Source organism: Vanacampus margaritifer, chromosome 12 (assembly GCF_051991255.1).
Source record: "Vanacampus margaritifer isolate UIUO_Vmar chromosome 12, RoL_Vmar_1.0, whole genome shotgun sequence".
In the NCBI taxonomy this organism is placed as follows: domain Eukaryota; kingdom Metazoa; phylum Chordata; class Actinopteri; order Syngnathiformes; family Syngnathidae; genus Vanacampus; species Vanacampus margaritifer.
The window spans coordinates 5838880-5861468 of record NC_135443.1 but is presented as its reverse complement, the minus strand read 5'-3'; the positions used below and the strand labels follow the sequence as shown (position 1 = coordinate 5861468).

Here is a 22589-nt window from a genome sequence, read left to right as displayed (position 1 = left end):
ACCACAAATAGCCAAAAATAGCATGACATCTAGAATAAATGAATTCGGAGAAAGTAGGGGTGTCAAAATGAGTGCGTTAATTTTGAGTTCATTGAAAGTTTCTTTAACGTGCGATTAATGACCGCCGCTTACTTGGAGAGCCTGTACTGGGGGAATTCCAGTCGCAATAATTAGCAGTAATACATTTAATAAAAATGCATATATTTGTGGAGACTTTGGCAAAGTTGTATTTTACAATTTTAAAAATGTGCAGAATTTCACAAGTTACTTCATGTTAAAGATTAGATAGCTATCAAAAATGAAAAAAAATGCACTGAGCAGTCACCAATGTCTTCCAAATGCAATTATGCCATCTAGTGGCAGAAAAATGGCATAAACACAAATCAATAACACTTGTTTTTTACAGTACAGTACATCTTTTTAATTTGAACTCAATTTCATTAATTATTATGAAATTACTGTATCAATGACAAAGATTCAGACATATTTCTATTGGTTATTTCTTTTATGTTAACAATTGTATGAAAACTTAAAAAATCTTATTTTATTGTACATTTCAAACAGATTTGTGATTTTCTAGGTTTTCATACTCTTGTTAATAAAAGTGGAAAAAAATTTAAACTAATAGAAATAGTTCAAATGAATTTTTGACGTCAATGGCCGTGAATGAGTTAAAAAAAGAGATAAATCTCCAATAAGCGTTTTCCATGAAAAAAAAATAAAATACTGTGATAAGGACGCTAGCCTCATTCGCCCGTCCGTCTATGACGTTTCATATTATATTAGCATTAAGTTAGCATCGGCTCGTGTACTTTCGTACGACAAAGTCATGTGGTTTGGTTTAATACACACTGAAATTCTCTTCGTTTTACATTTAGTTTTACGGTGACTTCAAAAAACGACAGCGATAATGATGCTAGCTTTGTTAGCCCGTCTATGTTTCGCATCATATTCGCTTAATAAGTTAGCATAGGTTAGCGTACTTTGTGTTACAGTACACTTCTAATGGGAGTGATTATAATAGCTTGAAGCACACTTGGCTTTTTTTTTTATTATTATTTTTTTTAAGAACTGGTCGCTATAGCTATTTTACGATCTACACACAGTACACTGAGCTGTAATATTTGTCAGTCATCAAAAAATTCTGAAGGGTGTACTTGGGAGGATTAAAGCACGACCACCCACATCCAGATTAAAACGCTGCGAGTGGAACAGGAAGCGTTATGAAGACGCCATTTCCCCTCCCCTCCTTGTCTTTATTGGCCATATTCATTTCCTGTCTCCTCTCGGAATGCAATCAATAATATTTGAGAGATTAAGCAGAAGAATGGAGCGACGGGGGTGGAAGCAGCCGCGGTAGCGATACTGAGCCAGACAGACAACAGTCTGATGCTGACATTTTGAAAACGAGCTCGGGGCGAAAATAAAATAAAATGGGAAGAGGACATTTTGGGATTTTTATATGAAAGATGAAAGCTTTGGCTTATCTGATAGAACTCTTCAAAAAAAAAAAGAAAAAGAAAAAAAAGGCCATTCCCTGTCGAAATTTACTGAAGATAATTACACGTTGTCAATGTAAGCAACCACACAACATTGCCTTCTGCTAGCTTAATGCTAACACACAATGCAAAACGAAAACCATCAATAACCATTCACTGCCATAAATTCATTGTAAAAATAAAAGGATTATTAAAAATTAGGGGCGACAGACAATTAAAAATTTTTATTATAATTAATTGTATGACTACACTAGTTAACTCACGATTAATCGCAAATTTGATATCTGTTCTAAATATACAATGAAAAAAAATTATACGTTTTTATACTCTTGTTAACAAAAGTGGAAAAAAATGATTATCTAATAGAAATACTTAAAATGAATTTTCGACGTTTATAGCCGTCAATGGCAGTGAATGAATAAAATATATATATTTTTTTAAAGATTATTTAAAAATTTGGGGCGTCAGGTGATTAAAATTTAAAACGTAATTAATTGCGTGACTTCACTAGTTAACTCACGATTAATCACAAATTTCATATCTATTCTAAATGTACAGTGAAAAAAAAAATCTAGCTTTTCATACTCAAGTTAACAAAAGAGGAAAAAATATGTTAAACTAATGAAAATAGTTCAAATTAATGGTTTTTAGCCGTCAATGGCAGTGAATGAGTTAAGCAACGGATATTTAAACACAAACGGTATATCAACATATGTGGGAGGCTGGAACACATTAATAGCATTTCTATTTATTTCAATGGGTAACGATGCTTTGAGATAGATTATTTTCATTCCATATATTTCTAAAAATGCAACACATCTGCGAGCGGATAAAAATGGGAATTTTATCGAACCATGTTAGTGAGTTTGACTGAAGTGATTTCGGCGGCGCACAATTGAAGCTGTCAAACTCCTCTGTTGTCATCTGCGAGGGGGAGGCACTTTGCGCCATCGCAAGCTATTGTACGCAACAATGGCGGCAGCCGGCTCCTAATGGAGCCTTCGTGTACTCGGGATTGGATTCTTTCCCGCCTCGCAATTACTTCCTTACTTGACGCAGCTCAAAAGACAGAAAGCGCGGAGTTCATTTGCAAGCACACAATAGTCTCTGCGGGCGCCTTCAGTCTTTCAGTCTTGGTCCTCGCCGCGCCCTTTTGGAAATTGTCATTACCGGCGTTCCGTCGGGGCGGCTGACGCCTTCAATAACGCTCATGAGCAGGTACGATTTTTCACAACGGGCGCGGCCAGTCTGGTCGTGAAGGTGAGGTCGTGAGGAGCAGGAGCGTAGCCAGAACATTTTCATTGCCGTGGCCTGGGTCATTTTCTAAAAAAAAAAAAAAATAATAAAAATAAAATCTAATATGATAAATGAAAATAAAATAATATTAATAATAATGTTATTAATAACAAAAATAATCAATAATAATAATAATTATAAATACATAAATCAAATCTAATATAATAAATATAAATAATATAAAAACAAAAATATTATTCTAATAAAATTAACTCATTCACTGCCATTGACGTCTATAGACGTCAGAAATTCATTTGAACTATTTCTATTAGTTCTCCACTTTTTCCACTTTTGTTAATAAGAGTATGAAAACCTTAAAAAAAATTGTATATTTAGAACAGATAAAATTTGTGATTAATCATGAGTTAATTATTGAAGTCATGTGATTAATTAGATTGTTTTTTTATTAATCGTCTGTTTAAATGTACAATAAAAGAAATCCACTTGTTAACAAAAGTGGGGAATTTTTTTTTAAACTAATAGAAATCGTTCACACACACGCACATAAATAAAATAAAATAATAATATAAAAACAATAATATAATTAATAGCATTTTTAATAATATTAATAATATCATCATCATCATCATGAAGAAAAATCATGGATACTAAAATTTTCCTTTTGGTATGGGGTTGGCCAGAGAGTGACAAGGGGTGGCCCTCCATGTAGCTCCGCCCCCAGTGAGGAGTGGACGGCGTCATCTTCAGCTCGCCATTTTGCCATATTTTGTGCCGATCATGACTAGTCTAGCGCAAGACACCAAAGGCATGAAAATGAAGCTCCTCAATTCACATCAACATAGTTCCTCGACAGCAAGATGACAGCAAACCACATACTTCTGAAGCGACTGTCCTCAACTCACTTAAACATAGTTTTTTTTCTTAGCATACAATGGAGGCTAGGTTGCAAAACATAAATAATCGTGATTAAAACAAAAGCAATTTCAAGAGGACCGTCTGCAGCGCGTGCTCGGGTCCCAATAATGATCCAGCAAGCCGAGAGGTGGCCATAAAAGCGCAACAAGGCGAAAGCAGCTCATAAATAAAAAAGCAACTTTTTTTTTCTCTCTCTCTCTTTTGAGCAACACGGCAGCAAGTCCAGTTCCACCGACAGCAATCTTTTTGTGTCTTTCAGCACGACAGCAAAATTAGCGCGCACAGCTTGTTGCCTGCGAGAAGAAAAAAAAAAAGGCGAAGTGAAACAGGAGGGCGGATCGCAGCCAATCTATACGCGCTAATCCCATGTGATGATGCAGGATTAGTCATGTGTAAGGAGGCATGAAAGAGGCAACAAGAGCGGTGGACAGGGCGGAGACCTCCGCCAAGGCTGTCTTAGCTCTTACGTGGGTGAACGGCCGCAATCTGCTATATTAATAGTTAAATAGAGGGAAGGTCTCAGGCACAGTTCTGAATTATGTGGACTGTGTGGTGCCGATTGCTGCAGTGCACTTCAAATTCAATATGGAACCCATCCATACCCTTGAAATCCATTTTAAGGTCCACGGACCTACGCTCTTTCTCCTCACTAGTACAGCACACTATTTCCCACTAGATCTCACTGTTATACTTGGATACGAGACTTTCTCAGCAACACACCTCTGAATAGCACTTCTTCCACTCTCATCCTAAACTAAGGGATACCTCAGGGATCTTTCCCGAGTCCCCTCTTTGACTCCCTTTTTAAACAAAACTGCTTCAAATATGCTGACAACGCCATCCTGCTTGGGACAACTTCACTTTTTATTTGATTTTTCTCAAGTAATCATGTGACATGACCATAAGCTTCTATTGTTATCCACTATTTCTACATATTAGTAGGGTGACTTTGACATATTGGTAGTAAACTTAGCAGTTAGCACTAAAATCGATTCGCCGATATATCGCGATTTTACAGTGCGCAATTCAATTCAATTTAGTAAACAGATTTTCATACAAATCTTACAGTGTTCATGTACAAGTTTACTGATTCGTATTTTCTAAATTTGAGTAAAAAAAAAAAAATTGTGCGATTTACGGATTCGTATCGGGATTAATCAAATCGAATCGCCAGGTACTAGGCAATTCACACCCCTATTTAGCACTAGCTGACATCTGCGCTTGACTAGCACAGTGCTAAATGTTAGCACTAGCACTTCACCAGTAGAATTCTATGTCATTTGTGATACTAGTTGTTGTTCTACTAGTGAGAACATAGACATAAATACTTAACTCATTCACTGCCATTGACGATAATAGACGTCAAAAATTCATTTGAACTATTCCTATTAGTTTAACATTTTTTCCACTTTTAAAAACCTAGATTTTTTTTATTGTATATTTAGAACAGATATAAAATTTGTGATTAATCGTGAGTTAACTCGTTAAATCATACAATTAATTACGATTTTAATCGCCCGACGCCCCTAATTTTTAATTGTAATTAATCGCATGACTTCAATAGTTAACTCACGATTAAACATAAATTTGATATCTGTTCTAAATGTACAATAAATAAAAAAAATCTGGGTTTTCATACTCTTGTTAACAAAAGTGGAAAAAAATGTTAAACTAATAGAAATAGTTCAAATGAACTTCTGACGTCAATAGCCGTCAATGGCAGTGAATGGGTTAAGATGGATATCAAGGTTAGCTAATATGTACTCAAACAGCTTTGTGCCTTTATTGAAATGATACACAGGTTATGTTCATGTACCACAGTGCACTAGTAGAATCACTGTCTACTAGTACTAAACTATTAGGATCCTGGAGGCTACTAGTGCGTGACACGTGCCCACCCGTAAGGTTTGTTTGCGTACTAGTATCCACAAGTGGCTTTGTGGAAATGCTTAAGAGAGGCTGGAATTGCAAAAGATCTCGACAGGAGGTCACAACCAAAACCACTCTGCATGCAACGATGCCTTCTTCGCCTTCAAGTCTCACACAACAGCGTAACCAACGGCAACGGCGATGATGTAACACAGATGACAGTTGCACAATCACACCATTGACCGCCACACTGCAGCCTGCACCGTGATACCATAACAATATATATATTTTTTTAAAGTTAAGAAAACAAGCGGTGGCCCAACTGAAAAGCGCGAGCCGTTTAAAAAGGATTAGGCCCGGAACGTGGCGCACGGCGGGATGAAAGATGATCCGTGCAGCCCGCTGAAACGCGAGATGCGCCGTAACAATCAGCTGGAAGCCAAACCACCACCCTCCATTGATTTCACCACACACTGTGGGCTCGTTCTCCGCTTGACTGCAAAACTCCACATTAGCGCCCATCCATAGTTTGTACGCATGAGGCTCAATTTCAAACAACAAGCCAAGGAAGCACTTCAGGGTGTCCTTTCAGCTCAAATAGAAAGTTGGTTGGACCAAAATGAATCATGTACTGCCAGAATATTTTAATAGGGGTGTGCCCAAAAAAATCGATTCTCATTTAGTACGATTCAGAATCGATTTTAAATGTCCCAAAATCGATTTTATCTCAATTATTTTATACTGTCTTGCCTTTGTCGGTGTGTGCCTTTATTTGGAACGCTGTTCATGTTGTACCCGGTTTGGCCACTGAGGGGCAGAGTGGTTCCACGCGGTCTAATACGCTGTTAAGTTGTAGCCACATTAGAGAGTAGAAGGGAAACGTCACGATCAAGTTATTCCAATAAAAGTTGTTTTGTTTTTTCCAGCGTCGACTTAAACGGTTTTACTTTCCATCCCCTATTAAAAAATTAGAGAGCATTTATTCAATTTCAAATTTCGGCCCGTCTTTCAAATCATTGCGGAAAACAAACTGATTAGAGTTCACTTAGTGGTTTGGTGTAATTGTTAAAAAATAATGTTGCTGATTGTTTTTCAAAGTAAAAGCAAATGTTTGCAAGTGTCTTATTTTGAGTAAACACAAACATAATCAGTCTGCTATCATGAAAGACGATAAAAATCTGAATATTGCTGTTGAGTGGATGAAAATCCAAGGATTTTCATTATTTTAAACAGAATGCAATTTCTGGAAAAATTGCATGTGAAGGCTGAGAGGCTGAATGAAAATTTATGAAATGATACTGAATGACATGCAATGATATACAATGACCTGGAATGGTTTTGAATCGGTCAACAAAAGTAGAAATTAGAGAATAACAAAAAATAAAATAAAAATATTTGCGGGCTTTTATTTTGAAATTTTTAACAAAATCAGGTTTTGCAATAAGTTGAGTTTTACAAAAAAAACGTAATAATTGGGAGTTTAATTTTTTTTAATTTGCGGTAGCAAAAAAACTTAACGGTTTAAAGTTCTAATTGTTTGAATTAATTTTTTTTTAAAGACAATTGTTGCACCTAACAAAAAAAACACATTTTCAAAAAAAACACTCCTTCCTGTGTTCATTTTACCTTCAAGCATAGACATCATTGCCATCATCAGAATCATTCCATAAAGCATTAAAGCTTTGTTGCACTCCACAGAAAAGCAAATGAAATGTAATAAGCCACCTTTACTCATTCATGCCTGCGTCCCACCGGGAAACAAAGCCCTCTCTACCCTCCATCCATCCGTCATCCATCCATCCGTCATCCATCCATCCGTCATCCATCCATCCACTCACCACTCGCATTTCCAACGAGAGTTGTATGGAAAAACTGCAGTGCATCATACTGGGGGAAGCTGTTGCTAAAATTTTGCGAGATGTGGAGGCGACCGAACAACCACAATCATAAACATTATTCATTAACACCTTCCTCATACGCCTCAAAAGTCAACAATATAATTCGTTTGTAATGGAAACAAACAATTATATCTTATTATGTTGCGCAGGTGTACCTAATAAAATGCTGAGTGGAATCGAATGGGAGCCTCCTTTAACAATATTTAAAACAATATAACGCAACATAACACTTATTGGTGCTTTGTAATAACTATGAATGTCCCTACCTTAATTTCCCACGGAAATGCTCGATTAATATCCAACGACCACCGTCCCTCCGTCCGGAACCGGTGGAGCGACCAAGCGACGCCAACAGTAGCCGTCTTCCTCGCCTCTTCCTCGGCGTCCGGCGGTCGCCTCGCTGGCGCTTCCCTCTTTGTCGTCACAAAGTCCAAGGAGGACACTGGTCGTCGCGGGCCGTGCGTGGCCGTGATGTTGTTTGAAATCCACGTCAGTCGCTCGGTAGTCGAACCTGCGTGTGGAGGCGCGTCACCCACTTCCGCGTTCACGTGGAGTGGACGAAGAGCGACGACGAAGAAGAGCAAGAGGAGGAGGCGTGAGAAAAGGAGAAGAAACATCTATTGGGATAAAAATAAAAAAGGGGGGGCTCCCACAAATTACGAATAGTCACATATTTTCTTTTTCTAAATATATTTCTTAAAAGGTAAATGTGTCAAATTTTCAGAATAAGAAAAAAACGGGTTTTTTTTCAAGGAATGGAAAGCAATCATTTGAAAACTGATGACGGTGTTTGCAGGGGACCCCATTTGAGAGAATCCCATCGTGTCATTGAAGTGTCTACAAAGGTTTACTGTTAGGTCATTGATGTGGAACAGTATCCGATGTTTCTCGGTGCCCCCGACTAACCACAAGCTAGCAACAGCTAGTTAGGGCCCCCATTAGGAAGATTATTTCAGGCTTCTGCTAGAAAGCAAACAATGGCAAGAAAAGCCTACTTGAACATCTGAACTTCCATTTAACAGGCGATTGGTCAAGTCTGAGCATATACAGTAGTCACATCCCCAGCTATAAGGGGGTGTGCACACTTGTGCAACCCCAAAAAAATCTTTCTTTTTCTTTTTGTAGTTGTACAGGTTATAGGTTACATTAATAGCAGAAAAGTCTTGAAATGATTTATCTTGGTCTGTTTTGGACTATCCAAAACAGGCATTTAAGCAGGGGTGTGTAGACTTATGGTCAGTAGGACCATCCAAAAAGGTGACCCAGAGAGGTAGTCAACCCACAGTAGCATGTCGGAGGATGAATTATTAACCAGAGGATTGCATCATCTTGCATCTTTGTCCGTGTGTTAGGCCTGATTACGAATGCGCAGGCCGCCACATCGTCCTTGGGGCGGGACAACGGAGCCTCTGTTCTCCCCACTGAAGTGAGTTTGCCAAATTGCCATGCATGTATGTGTCTTTGGCGTCACAGGGATGCATGAAATCCAGGGATTAGGATCAGAAAGTGCTAGAAGGCACTTTTTTTTTCAACACACTGAAATCAGGTGTTTTAATTGGTTTTAATTTGAATGGGCAAAAACAAAAATATGGAGTATTTTTATTTCATTCATATATAAATATATATATCTTGCACTCTACAAATACCCCTATAAAAATACAATTAACACTAAAACTAATAAAAGCTAAATTAAAACAAAAAACTGACAAATATATACAATTAAAAAAAATAATAAAAAAAAATAAGACAGGGGTTATTTTGGATGCAGAGCATGCAGCGCATGACCACCGCAGCTCCACAAGGTCAATTACTGTTTATTCACAACGCAATTATCTCACAGCCAAAACACTGCAAACACGAAAGGTAGGGAGAGCGTCCGTCCAGACACCGAGACGTGACTCCGGTCAGGTTTTGTCTGAGGCTGAGACAGAGTGTAAACAACTGAGCCTCACCAACGCCACCAATTCCTCATGACTCACCTGCCAAGCACAACCCACCCCCCCCCCCCCATAATTTATGTTATGTGGCAAAATACTATGTTGTCTTATCTTTTATACATCTGGGATCAATACAAGAAAAGATGTCATCTTGTTGCTAAGTAACCAGCACATCACCGCCACAAGAATGAGTCAGTATTAGTCGACAACTATTAAGGGAATTTGGAGGCAGCTACATGTCCAGCTTGGTTGAAAACAATTCACCGAGTATTAGCAAAAATGCATCTTTATGTCAATATGTCCACATACAAGCCTACAAGTGCCCAAATAAGTCCACTGCGATAACGCCGCCATTGAGAGATTTAATTTGAGGTATGACTCGATAATGTTTGTTCCAATGTGAATATTGCAGCAAAATGGCTGCTGCTGTTTTGGTTAGCAATAGAGTAGATTATCAGTCAACTCGGTCATTTAAGATTTCACATAACATTAGAATCTGTATTTAAGGGAGGGAACTTGTTTATTTGTACTGATAAGTCACACTTTGTGTGACTCTGTAGGTGCTGCTGTTTTGGTTATCAACAGGAGCAACCACACGTTCTGGAATGACGCCGGACTCCGCATGACAACAGATCCTCTTTTAATACTGAGCAAGGAATTGCGATGACTTCCACATATTATCCGTTCAGGTTTCTATCGGTGTCGTTTTGGTTAGCAACACTCAATCTATTTGAAAGTGTGACACACGAGTGTGCAGGGAACTCATTTACAACATGCGCTAGGCCTTCCACATCATCTTGATTAGCAACAGAGATTAAGTGGGTTATACGGGCCGAAAAACAGTCTATGAACTGAGATAAGCTTTTACTACCTGCTTTTTATTTCCCTTATGGGAAACACTTCATTGACTCAAGTGGATAAATCTGAAGGATTCCTTGTAATTATTCGAGGAAATAAATTAGAAACAAGTGGTTGTATCTGAAGGAAAGGAAAGAAATTTTATTTAAAGTCGAACCCCTGCAGATATGACAGCATTGAAGATTTTTGCAACGGCTGAGCATTAAAAAGAAAATATACAAAAAAAAAATATTTTTATGGCAACCACCTTACTTGCAAAAGACATTTAAAGATCCCGTCCCTTTTGTCTTCCCCATCCTCAATTATAACTGGCATTCAAACCGACAAACTGCATACTTGAATTTAAATATTTCATGAATAAATACTATGAACACGCACGTGGGTGTCGTTGGTTTGTGTGGTCCTCTGCATGTGCCCGTATCAAGACAAGACGTTTTAGGCGCAGGATACAATTGAAAAAAAATAATAACAACAAACACTTCATGAGACAAACACAGACATCAATAAAAATAAAATTAAAAAAAGACCCCTCAGCCCAGAATAAAAGTTTAAATATATTTCTAAAGTGCATCTGGCCACGACTTGCCCAATGGAAATCAATCAGCGCTTGTTTTTTTGTTTGTTTTTTTATGTCCGAACATGCAGCAGATTTTTTGCAAAAAAAACAACCAACGTACGTGCACAGACTTCAATGAACAAACAAAATAAAAGCAACACTTTCACATTGATCATCTGCTGTTTGTCCGCAATTTTTCACAGGAGAGTTCACCTTGGCTGAGAGAGGGACAAAAACAAGAAACCCAAAGCACACGTCGGTGAATAATATACGTCCGTCCGTCCGTCCGTCCGTCCAGGCTGACCGTGTCCTCCTTAGTGGTTTTCTGGAAGGCCCTTCTAGATTTTAGGCAGCTTGGGAGCGCTGACGAGCGGGTTGGCGTCCTGCAGGAAGCGCCTCCCCGTCCCCTTGTAGTCGTGCGAGCAGTCGTGCGTCTCTGCATAGCGGTGAGCGGCGCAGAAGTTGCTGCCGCACCTGATTGACCAATCAAACGCAGATATTCTTGTCACATCTAGAAAATCATAGTGCTTTGTTTTTAGTGCGGCAACAATGTGGTGCAAGTCGTGTCTGGGGATTGCAAATTATAAAAAAAAAAATAATAATTGAAGTTGGTATTTGTAACATTTGCCAGGTTGAAATGTTATTCAAATGAGGGGGCGGTCCTGAGGGGGCGGTCCTAAGAGCATCTTGGGTTGGGCTCTGCTGTTGCAAACTGCCTTTTATTTGTCGAGTGAGCGGGTCCGCGAACAAGGAAGTCTCGCTGGCTTGCATGGAGAGTTCCAACAAATGTGAGAGCAGAGCATTTTTATTAATTGATATATATATATATATATATATATATATATATATATATATATATATATATATAGTTGAGAATGATTCAAGTGTATCAAAGGCGTTAAAACAGTTGACTAAACTGTTAGCCTCGATAGCAAGACGAGCTTTCCCATTTAGCAAAGCCGAGATAGCCCACGGGCATAGCGGTCTGACGAGTACACTGGCAGCAGATTGGACTTAAAAGTCCGGCGGTGAGCGCTCGTACCTGCACTCGTAGCTGGAGGCCAGGCCAGTCTTCTTGCCGCAAAGGAAGCAGTGCTTGGAACTCTTCTTCTTAGCGCCCGCGGGGGCCTTGACTGGAGGTAGGTGGTACGTGGTCGTTCCTTGCAGAAAAGAAAAAGGATAAAGATCATTGAACCCCTTAACTTTAACGGTGAATGTTGCCGTCACGCAAAAATAAATCAAAGCAACTAATTGTGTAATATAAAATCTTCTGTGTTATGATCACAAGTGACAAGCATATGGCAGCAAAGCAATGAGAATGATGGCTAGCAAGTTGCGCTGACGGCTAACATGATTACCTGATGAGATATTTTGACTCCAAATTATACAAGCTTGTAGATGTTTGACCTTCAAAGTTACCACTGTGTTAAAGCCACAAACAAACAAAACAAGTGTAGCCATCTTCAAACATATCCCGAAAGCAGAGGCGTGCGATCAATAGTCTGGATTTCTACAGATTGCTTTGTTTGTGCAGCGGCGTTTTATTTGTGTGACTCCTTATGGTTATATTCAGTGTGTCAAAATTGTTCCCCGAGAAAAAGAATGGAGGATAATGAGCAGCTCACAGTAGGACGAGAAGGCGGATAAAACGGTAATGGCTCCTAGATTGGATTATTATTGCCGTTTGCGCACCTGGGTCTGCAACAAATCTGACATTTATTGGATCAGTGCTGTTGCTGCGTAACGCCTGCAGCAAGAGACTGCACTTGTTTGACCGGCAGTGAGGACATCTTCAGTGAAATTGATGACAAAAAGGAATCTTCCACAAGTACAACTTGTCAACCTGGAACAGAGCTCCATGAAAGAGGGAGTTTTTTTTTTTTTTTTTTTTGCCCAGTAGTTCAATTCATAATAGGAAAAAAAAAAAATCATACACAGATTCACACAGGAAGTTTCAAAAGGCCTGTTCCTGTTTTTACATAAAAACAATATTTTGACTGTTGGCTGTTGACAACAAAATCAGAGTGTAGTAAATCTATATCGTTGCATTTCAGAAAAATGCAATCATTAAACAAACGTAGCCATAAAGAAAATAATGAGATGATCCCGGTCATATTTTGCACACAAAAAAGCCAATATTTCACAAATCCTGCCAGCGTATGTAAACTTCGAACCACCCGCTGTATGCAGATGTCGGTCCTCAGAAATAATGATGAATACTTTTAACCTATAGGCCTTTCCACAAAAAAAACAGCCCGTCTTTGTGAGGACACTTTCTTAGAACCTTATTTTCGTCTGCAAAAGGAACCGATTAAAATGTTTTGTGAATGCTCTCTCTCTCTCTCTCTGTTTTTAATGTGTGCTCTTCAGCTGATTGGTCATGCAGAATGGTAGATTTGTTTGCCTTTTGATGCTGAACATTTTTTCCTGTTCAAAGGGAGTTTGAAATACTGGGGAGGGAGAGAAGGGATGAGGGTGAGAGAGAGCGCGTGAGACAGACAGACAGGAATAGCAAGAGAGAAATTGATAGACAGACAGCCAGATAAAGAGAATACAGCAAAAGCGAAACATGGGGAAAAAAAAGAAGAATAACAGCACGTTTGCTGTAACATTATATGGAAGTCAAGTTCCTTTGTGTAGAGGAATGGCAGCCACGCCCTGTGAGGAAGGAATGCAACGTATAGAAAATATGGCAGACGGTGCTAACGGTGTGTGGTGGGAGCAGCTGTGCGGTGCCTAAATACTAGTAGAGGAACGTTAACGGATTTGCAAGTTCTGCGTCTCTTACCGATTCTCCCAAATGGAGGAATGACTCCGCCGCCGGACACCAGACATTTGTTGGCCTGGGGAAACAAAAGGTCAAGTATTTAAGGGGGCCTCAATTACACTGAAAATAATCTGTTTTTCGTTCTAATAACAGGAAATACTGTTTAATGTTTTTTTTTCTTCTACTACACATGAATGTCAAGCTCGAGAACCACAACCCCCAAATCAAAATAATTATTATTGCATACATTAAAAGTTTAAATTGTTAATATTCTAAAAACAAAGATCCCAAATCACTTCATTTCAAACTCATTTTACAGGATGATGATTAAAAAAATAAATGGCTTATAGATTAGATGATGCATTAAAGACTGTGACTTCAATTACCAGCCCGGGCTAAAAATAGCTCCTCCTCGACACACAATTAATTTATTGTTTTTGGGGTTTTTTTTTTGTTAAAAAATATACATGGGAAAGGGAGCTTGAAAAAACAATAATTATCAAATCGCAATGATAATATTTTCTAATATAATTCAGCCCTACTTGTAATTGAATGTTCTACTCCAGAGTGAAGTGACAAAACAAAGACAGATGGTCATCTACGCTCACCGTGTGCGAGGCGGCTGCAGCTCGGTGTCGCGCGACGTCCTCCTGAGGCAGCCCTGGCAGCCTGGGTCCCAGGATGCCCTGTCCTATGGGAGTAGCAGGGGGCAGGGGAAGGCCCAGGCCGCCTCTCCTCACGCCGCTTCCGTCCACGGGCCTCGCCGAGAGCGACGCCAGGAGCGCAGGGTTGCTCAGGGAGCCCAGTTGCTCTCTACAGGCTTGGCTGGCCATCTTCGTGATGCCTCTGGCTTCCCTTTTGGAGAGAAGCTCGGACCTCTTGCCGGGAGACTCCACCTTTACCCCCCGCAGGCGAGCTGCGTGACCGGACAGCGGGAGAGGGGACGGGCTGCCCGGTTTCACCTGTGCTGCGGAATGTACTTGAAGGGGGAGTGGGGAGTCAAAAGGCTGAAAACGTGGTTTTGGGGAGCTGGAAGAGGGCGACGGAGGGTTTAAATGGAAGGAAGTGCTGAGCTGCGTTATATCCGCCCGGCTGGTCAGGGTGTCGCCGCCGCCGCTCCCGAGTGTCCAAGTGCTGAGAGGGGAGGGGGGCAGCGGCAGTTGGTGCGGCGCCCCAACGTCAAAAGCTCGACAAGCTTCCTCGGATTGAGGCGACAGATCCAGACTCAAGGGGTCCGCCAGCTCGCCAAACGAAGCGGCGGTCTGCGGCGGCGCCACCAGCCCGCCGGCCTCGTCTAGTAAACTCACCCCGACCGCCTCGCCGACCGGCTTGAGCGGGTCAAACGCGGCTTCGGGCGAACTCCTGGTGCACAGCGGAGGAAGCTGAGGGTACACGCAGTCCCTCATCAACCTGGTGCCGCCGATGTCCAAGCGGGAGACTTTGGGAGGGGGCCGAATCTTTGCAAATGGCAGGCACGTCTCCCACGACTCCTCCTCCTGAAGCATGTAGCAAGACGGCGAGGGGAAAGAGGGAGAGGGCCGTCTCGGGACGGGCAACTGGGAGGTAGCGGAAGCAGCAGCGGCGGGCGGAGGCGCGTCCGGCAGTTCTTGGTCCGCTATGGGAGGTAGATGTCCACTGGGCTGGCGAGACGGGTTAATCTGAGGGAGCGAACGCAAGAGGCGCTGATGGAGTCGCGTGATGGAAGGCGTCGGGTGGCCGCCGCAGGGATGGAGACCGACGGGGGGGCGTTGTTTTGCCTTACTCGTCTTCTTCGGCTGTAGAATCAAGACCAGAACAAACAAATTATATTTATTGGTTTGGTCACTAAAATGTTTTTTACAAAGTAAAAGCAGATGTTTGCAAATGGCTTACTTTGTTTAAAAAAAAATATATCCAGTCCAGTTTCATGGAGGACTACAAAAATCTGAGGAATTACTGTTGAGTCTGGCTGACAATTTTATATGAATCAAGGTGTCCAAACGATTAACTCATTCACTCCCAGGACTTTTCACTAAAGCAATCCCCTTTGCTCCAGGCGGTTTTACTAGATTTTGAATGAGTTTGCAAGGCCCACAGAATATTGCGTTGTATTGCTATAAAAAACATGGAACCTACAAAAGGAAAGATTAGAGTCTTCTTTCATCAGGAAAAAAGTGTATTTCTATTTGTTTCCATTTTGCAGCAATTAGCATTAGAATATAGCTTCAAGTTTCATCATTATTCACTAATCTGCTTAGAACTGTGGGTAAATCAGCTTGTTTTCAACATGGCCCTGGTTGAACTCTTCTACTCTGCTGCCACCTCCTGGCCGTTTTTGTAATAACTACCATTGCTTAAACCGTTTAGTGCAGTTGAGAGGCTTCTGTATGCTCTAGCATAAATTAAAAAAAAAAAAAAAACATTAAAAAAACAAATACGTCCTTGGGAAACTTAAAACATTATAAATAGAACGTATTTATAAATTTTTGGGGAGCAAATGAGTTAATCCACTATCAAAATATTTGTTTTTGATTTGATCCTTTGCACCACTAATTAGATATACACTGGAATGAAGGCGTTTCTGCTTAAGAATTCTCCAATGTAAACAAAGCAGAATGTCCTGAATACTGTTAAGGTCTGCACTGTGAGCGTAGTTCTTTGGGTTAACGTTGTCAAGCGCAACTTGTGCCACCAGATGTTATTAAAGCATTTAAGTACCTCTCATTTCCACTACTTAAAATGTGTAAGATTGGATTTGGAGATTTCTACTTTTGCATGCACTAATTCTCAAACAAACTTCTGCCGTACCTTCTTGTTGATGTTCATGTCTTCCATCTTGGCTTTGAGCAACTTCATTTTATTCATGGTGATGGAGTTTTCCAAACTCTGCGCAGCAGCAGAACGCTCGCCACTGCTGTCCTCTTCCGTGTACATGTTGTACACGGAGCCGGCACTAAAAAAAAAAAAAGAGGCGCACATATGTAAAATGGTCGAAAACAACATTCTGGTCCTATGTCGAACATTTATAACCTGAATTTGTATGCAATTCTATCACCAGCATAACCTACCTACTAACTCATTCACTGCCATTGACGGCTATAGACGTCAAAAATTCATTTGTACTATTTCTGTTAGTTTCACTTTTTTTTCTCCAGTTTTGTTAACAAGGGTATGAAAACCTAGAATTTTTTTGTTGTACATTTAGAACAAATATAAAAATTGTGATTAATTTTGAGTTAACTATTGAAGTTAAGCGATTAATTACAATTTAAAAAAAATAATTTAAAAAAATAAAATATTAAAAATTAGGGGCGTCAGACGATTAATTTTTTCAATTCTTTAACTCATCCACTGCCATTGACGTCTATAGCTGTCAATGGCAGTGAATGAGCTAATAGGGGTGTTAAAAAAAAAAATCGATTTTTAAAGATCAATTTTTGATGGAAATATATAATATAAGATGTTTTACTTCGGGTTAGGTTTCACACTTGAAGCATGGAAGAATGTAATACTAATGGAACACTAAGCCTTAAAATGTTATTTCAATGCTGTTCAAACATGAAACGGATTGCAACCCGTTTGTTAAATACAGTACATTTTTATACAAATATTACAGAGTACAAGTTTACTGATGAGTATTTTCTAAATTTGAGTTAACCGTATTTGAATGCAGACCCGAGTGATTCCGACAGAGGCGTGAGGGAACCGTCTCCCCTGTCCACCACGCGGAAGAAGTTGAGTTGATCGCCTTCGCGGTAGACCACAAACGTGACCTGTTTGTTGGCTGAATTCTTCTCCCAACCCTCCTCCTTTGCACCCTCCATCGAGTCCACCACATCTTTCACGGGATCTTCCAATGTTACTGAGAGAAAGAAGAGAAGAGTTTGAGGAAACAGACCCGTGTCCAGCTTTTAAGTCGTCCTTTCTTTACTTTACCCCTTCTGGTGTTGATTGGACCTCCCCTCATAGCTAAGACCAGCTTCAAAGTACAGCCCTCTGCAATGCTGCAAAAAAAAAAAAAAAAGCACACACGCTGACTATTAATGCAGCAGTACGGAAATTCTAACAGAAGCCAAGGAGCAAATAAGGCCATGTTTGGGAGTAAAAATGTAGAAACAATCTGATTTCCAGATCGATTTGAATGTTTACCGAGTACGTCAAGTGTAACATTTGTTATAGAACGCATCAGGTTTCATTTCCAAAAAGTACAAAGCGTGCGGTGCTGTAACGGGCCACATAACAAATTAAATGACAGGCCTACATGACAACGAATCATTGCGGCTGCGGGGAGACATGAAAAGATAGTCATTCATTAAGCATGGTTGAATAGCGGCTACAGTGGATTTTGTGTGAAGGAAATTGGGGGGGGTTGGAGATAGAAGGCAGGGAACATTTACCCGTAATCGTGTAGACAATGTTCATCATCCAGTTCCAGGTTGTTCCAGATGAGGTGTTGCTGGGTAACTGGGATTCCTTTACAGACGCACACAAACGGGCCATAGGAGAAATCAATACGGAGCTCCACAGGTTTACAAGCATATGTAGTTCAACTTACTAAAATTGATTCATGACTGCCCCCTTTAGACAGATCAATGCTACTGCAAACGGAGACCTGATTTCATCTATTGCCCAGTTATACTTTTTTTTAAAAAAAAAAAGTGTCTTTATAAATTGTTAGAGATGAATGATGTGATAGTTCAATCTCGCTGGCAAGTTATCAAAGATGGTAAAGTGCAATCGGTACTAACATATGCGACTCACAGAAAGTTAGGGATTTTCGGTTTTGGGGTGAAATTTCAGGATGAGCCTTAAATGCACTACAGCATAATAACCTTTACTGGTAAACTTAATTCGAAACCTGTTGTGAATTTTGCCATTCAGATCTTGCGCAATATGACAGAGACATGAGATGAGTGATAAACATAAAGAAGAGGAGCATTATATTATTTATGTCAAGTGAAAGTGGAGATTTAAACAAAATAAAAAAAGGCAGAACTGACAAACATGGACACGCAACACTGTGGCGCTATCATGTCATAACAATATATGACAAGGTAGCTTTATGTTTATATAGCACACAAGTTTGCGCTCAATGTGCTTCACATCGTTAAAAATACAACATTCAAAGGCATTTACAAACAAAAGAATTGAAGATATTTAAAAGCAAAGGGTGATGGTAAAATACGTATTTACAGACGTACGACTAAGAAACGCGTCGTGAGCAATACTGACTTGAGTTGAACATCAGTTTGTCATTCACTCAAGGAACCGCGTCTCACAATCATGATACACACATCGTTTATACCGCACTGAATGTGAGGTGCAATAAACTTTCAAAATGTTGGCATTTGTCTCCCTTGTAAATGATGAGATTCATCCCGTAATCTATACCACCTCCTCAAAATCGGATTTGATCTCAAATCCAAAGCCATGCCGCCATCTACAGTGATCAAGCCTACGTCTAGAGCAGTGAAGGAGTTAATATTTTCCTCGTTTTTTTAATATTAGTCATACAATATGCATGCTTTTGCTGTGTGTCGTTTTCATTGTGAAGGCTACTAAAACAGTGAATTTCCCTTGCGGTTGACTAAAGCATCTATTTAGAAATGCATTTTCCATTTAGTAAGAGTCTAGTGAAGGAAATGGTGAGAATGGCGGGCTGATCTCGAGAGAGATATCTTGGGAATGCAAATGAAGTGAGCGAGTGGACTCTGTGACCTGGCACTGGAGCCAAGCCACCATTTGGGAGTGGGAGTGGTGTGCGCCATCACAAAAACACTGGCTGGCGCATTTCTTCGCATAAACACAGCACGGAGGTATTTTTTTTTAACAAGGTCAGAATCTCACTGGCGCTCACAAACTGGAGCCCGTTGAGCTTTGAAATGCGGATGCTTCATTAAGGACATTAACTCATTCACTGCCATTGACGGCTACAGACGTCAAAAATTCATTTGAACTATTTCTATTAGTTGAAATTTTTTTCTCACTTTTGTTAACAAGAGTATGAAAACCTATTTTTTTTATGGCACATTTTGAACAGATATCAAATTTGCAATTACTCGTGAGTTAACTAGTGAAGTCATGCAATTAATTACGATTAAAAAATGCAATCGCCTGACGCCCCTAATTTTTAATAATCTTTTCTTTTCTTAAATTGCGTCATTTTTTTTTGTAATTAATTGCATGACTTCAATTGTTAACTCACGATTAATCACAAATGTTATATCTGTTCTAAATGTACAATATTTTTTTCTAGGTTTTCATACTCTTGTTAACAACAGTGAAAGAAAAAAAAGTTTAACTAATAGAAATAGTTCAAATGAATTTTTGACGGGGCAGCACGGTGGTTGACTGGTTAGCACGTCCGCCTCCCAGTGCAGAGGACGTGAGATCGAGTCCGGGCTTCGGCCTTCCTGGGTGGAGTTTGCATGTTCTCCCCGTGCTTGCGTGGGTTTTCACCGGGTACTCCGGTTTCCTCCCACATTCCAAAGACATGCATGGCAGGTTAATTGAACACTCCAAAATTGTCCCTAGGTGTGATTGTGAGTGTGGTTGTTCGTCTCTGTGTGCCCTGCGATTGGCTGGCAACCAGTTCAGGGTGTACCCCGCCTACTGCCCGAAGCCAGCTGGGATAGGCTCCAGCACCCCCCGCGACCCTTGTGAGGAAAAGCGGCTAAGAAAATGGATGGATGGATGGAATTTTTGACGTCCATAATGGCAGTGAATGAGTTAAAATCGCTTTCTTCCCCACATTTACTCGTACCTTCAAGCCTTTGGATCTTGGCCTTGACTGAGATGATGGCCTCGAAGGGCAACACGCGCAGCTCGAAACATGTCCCGGTCAGGGTCTCGATGTACAGCTCCATGGGGTCGTACAGCGGAAGCTGGTGGTGAAAAGCTCCCACGCGGTCGTCGTTGAAGAAGGGAGGCTCCTTCCTGTCGGTCATCTCGGCCGGCGCCCGGGGGTCGGGTGGGGAGGGAGGGGGGATTTTAGGAGGGTAGCCAAAGCGGAGATGTGGCCCAAGCTGAGGGAGAGAGGGGCAGGTTGTGCTTCCTGGCCGGGGGACCGTCACTCATCATGTGGGATGACCACAACTGTTAAGGAAAAAACACAAACAAAAACAGTGTTATATTATCAGATCTGCAGGTCAAGTGTAATTTAAACACTCATCTTAAATCGAGAGGTACATTGACAAGATGGAGAAAGCGCTGCTCTGGAACTAAAGAAAAAAAAAAAAAAAAGGTGCACCTGAGTGCAAGTCCGAGTGTACAATGGCCTCATGAAAGATTCAGAGACACGTACAAAGATTTGGCCAGAAGTAAAAGATCAGATGTGCGGCAGGAGACCTTCTCAGTGGTGCCATTTGAACTCAGCACAGTGATACACCCACATCATGTGTTCCATATCTTGAATTCAGAGGAAGAGTAAAATATATAGGGCTTTTCCAAAAACACTGGTGCTAACTTTTGATTGACATGGTCATGGGGAAGTCATTTAATACGTTGCTGTCTTGAGACACAAGTTAAATTTGTTCCGTGACCATCGTAGTAAACATACAGTTGTGCCTCGAGATAGTGACACGGCTTCCAGATGTTTTTTTTTTAAGGAATCAAGTTGTCGTTTGGCCGATTTTTACTTAGAATGCTAACAAAAATATGAACCCTGTTTAATGCCAGAGAACTTTAATCACTTCCGAATCAGTATCAATTTAGTTAGCAATTATTTTCTTTTTTAAAAGGGCTTCAAACATTTTTTGTCACCTCCGCTGGATTTTACTGTCAAAGTCAAACCAAACAAAAAATACATGTATTATACGTGTATTTAGATCAAATACATAATTATGCTAACATATAAAACATTAATGCAAAGTAAAGCTTTATCCAATGGAATAATTGAGCTAAATCGATAATTGCAGTCAGAGCTAACTTTGTTTTTGCAATAATGCAATATTTTTTAATTGAACAAATTTTTCCTTTTTTTTTTGTCGTGCTAGAACGGATTAACAGCATATGAATTCATTTCTTGATGGTGGGGGCATGATCTAAGTCGATACCCTGTGCATTTAGTCACAAATTTGGTCATGGAATGAATTCAACTTGCATGTCAAGGCACCACTTTACTTTTTTAGGTATTTTTAGTTGACCAAAGATGGGGACCTTATGAAAAGCTCAGCTTGATGCAATTTAAAAACCACATTGCTTACAACAGCATCAATCAAACCCTCGATGGTGTTGGCCTGTGAATGAACACACAAAGCTGCACATGCCATTACCTTTGTGTCATCGTCATCCTTGTTTGGGGGTTGGTGGACAAGTGTACCTAATGTTGTGGCCACCGGTGCACAATAGCCGATTACAGGGGCTTTAAAATGCAATACTGCACACAATGGGGAATTAGGGGATGTCTTGCTTTCTCTGTGGGATGCTCGATCATCAACGAGGCCTTCGCCGGGATGTTGTAGATGCCCAATGCCCTCTAGTAATGCGCTTACAAGCTACACTGACTTAAAAGGCAGCAAAAGTCAACTATTGCGTTAACACAGCAACGAAGTGGGTTAATTAAGGCAACCGTGTTCAATAGCAAGCAAGCGTCTATACGCCGTTCCAGCGGCTTAATTTGAGAGAAAGGTCACGTACGCGGTATTTAAACATTTTAAGGGAAGAGGTAAAAGTGTTGCTTACCGTGAATAACAAGGCGGCGAGCTCCCCAGTCTAGCCGACGCTGCTGTCCTTATCCGACGTTGCCATGTTAGCCAACAACTCAAACAATGGCTACCGCTCCGAGCTAGTTAGCCGGCGAGCTAGGCTACACCCGTGGGCTCTGTCCTCGCTCCCCGTGTGCCGGTGTCGCTGTCGTGGGCGGCGTTACGTTCGCGAAAACAGAGCATTGCATCACGTTCAACGCCACAAACGGAACGAACCCGGGTCGCGTCTGCGCTAGGTCGCCGTGGTCGCGACGCCGTCGTACCTGTCACTCACACCGGGGGGAGGGCGAGACGGCACCTCCGTGGCTGAGTTTGATTGACACCAGGAAGTAACCAATTGTTGCAAGGA

The 22589-nt window shown here is 40.6% G+C and overlaps 2 protein-coding genes across 4 annotated transcripts in view; both read right to left on the bottom strand.

Annotated features, from left to right (window-relative positions):
- marchf8 (membrane-associated ring finger (C3HC4) 8) overlaps window positions 1–8004 on the bottom strand; it is a 64909-nt gene extending 56905 nt beyond the window's left edge. For all 3 annotated transcript variants that reach the window (XM_077581457.1, XM_077581458.1, XM_077581460.1), the window contains exon 1: window positions 7705–8004. The gene's annotated coding sequence lies outside the window, so the exon portion shown is untranslated. The remainder of the gene's footprint in view (window positions 1–7704) is intronic.
- A 2343-nt stretch (window positions 8005–10347) lies between these two features.
- zfand4 (zinc finger, AN1-type domain 4) lies at window positions 10348–22532 on the bottom strand. Its single transcript, XM_077582498.1, has 10 exons — window positions 22218–22532; window positions 20299–20630; window positions 17933–18008; window positions 17472–17539; window positions 17211–17397; window positions 16344–16488; window positions 14165–15331; window positions 13578–13632; window positions 11832–11949; window positions 10348–11263 (listed from the first exon to the last, which is right to left on the bottom strand). The coding sequence occupies exons 2-10, from the start codon at window positions 20480–20482 to the stop codon at window positions 11128–11130; spliced, it is 2136 nt and encodes a 711-aa protein (XP_077438624.1). The 5' UTR covers window positions 20483–20630; window positions 22218–22532; the 3' UTR covers window positions 10348–11127.
- Between the last annotated feature and the right edge of the window lie 57 nt (window positions 22533–22589).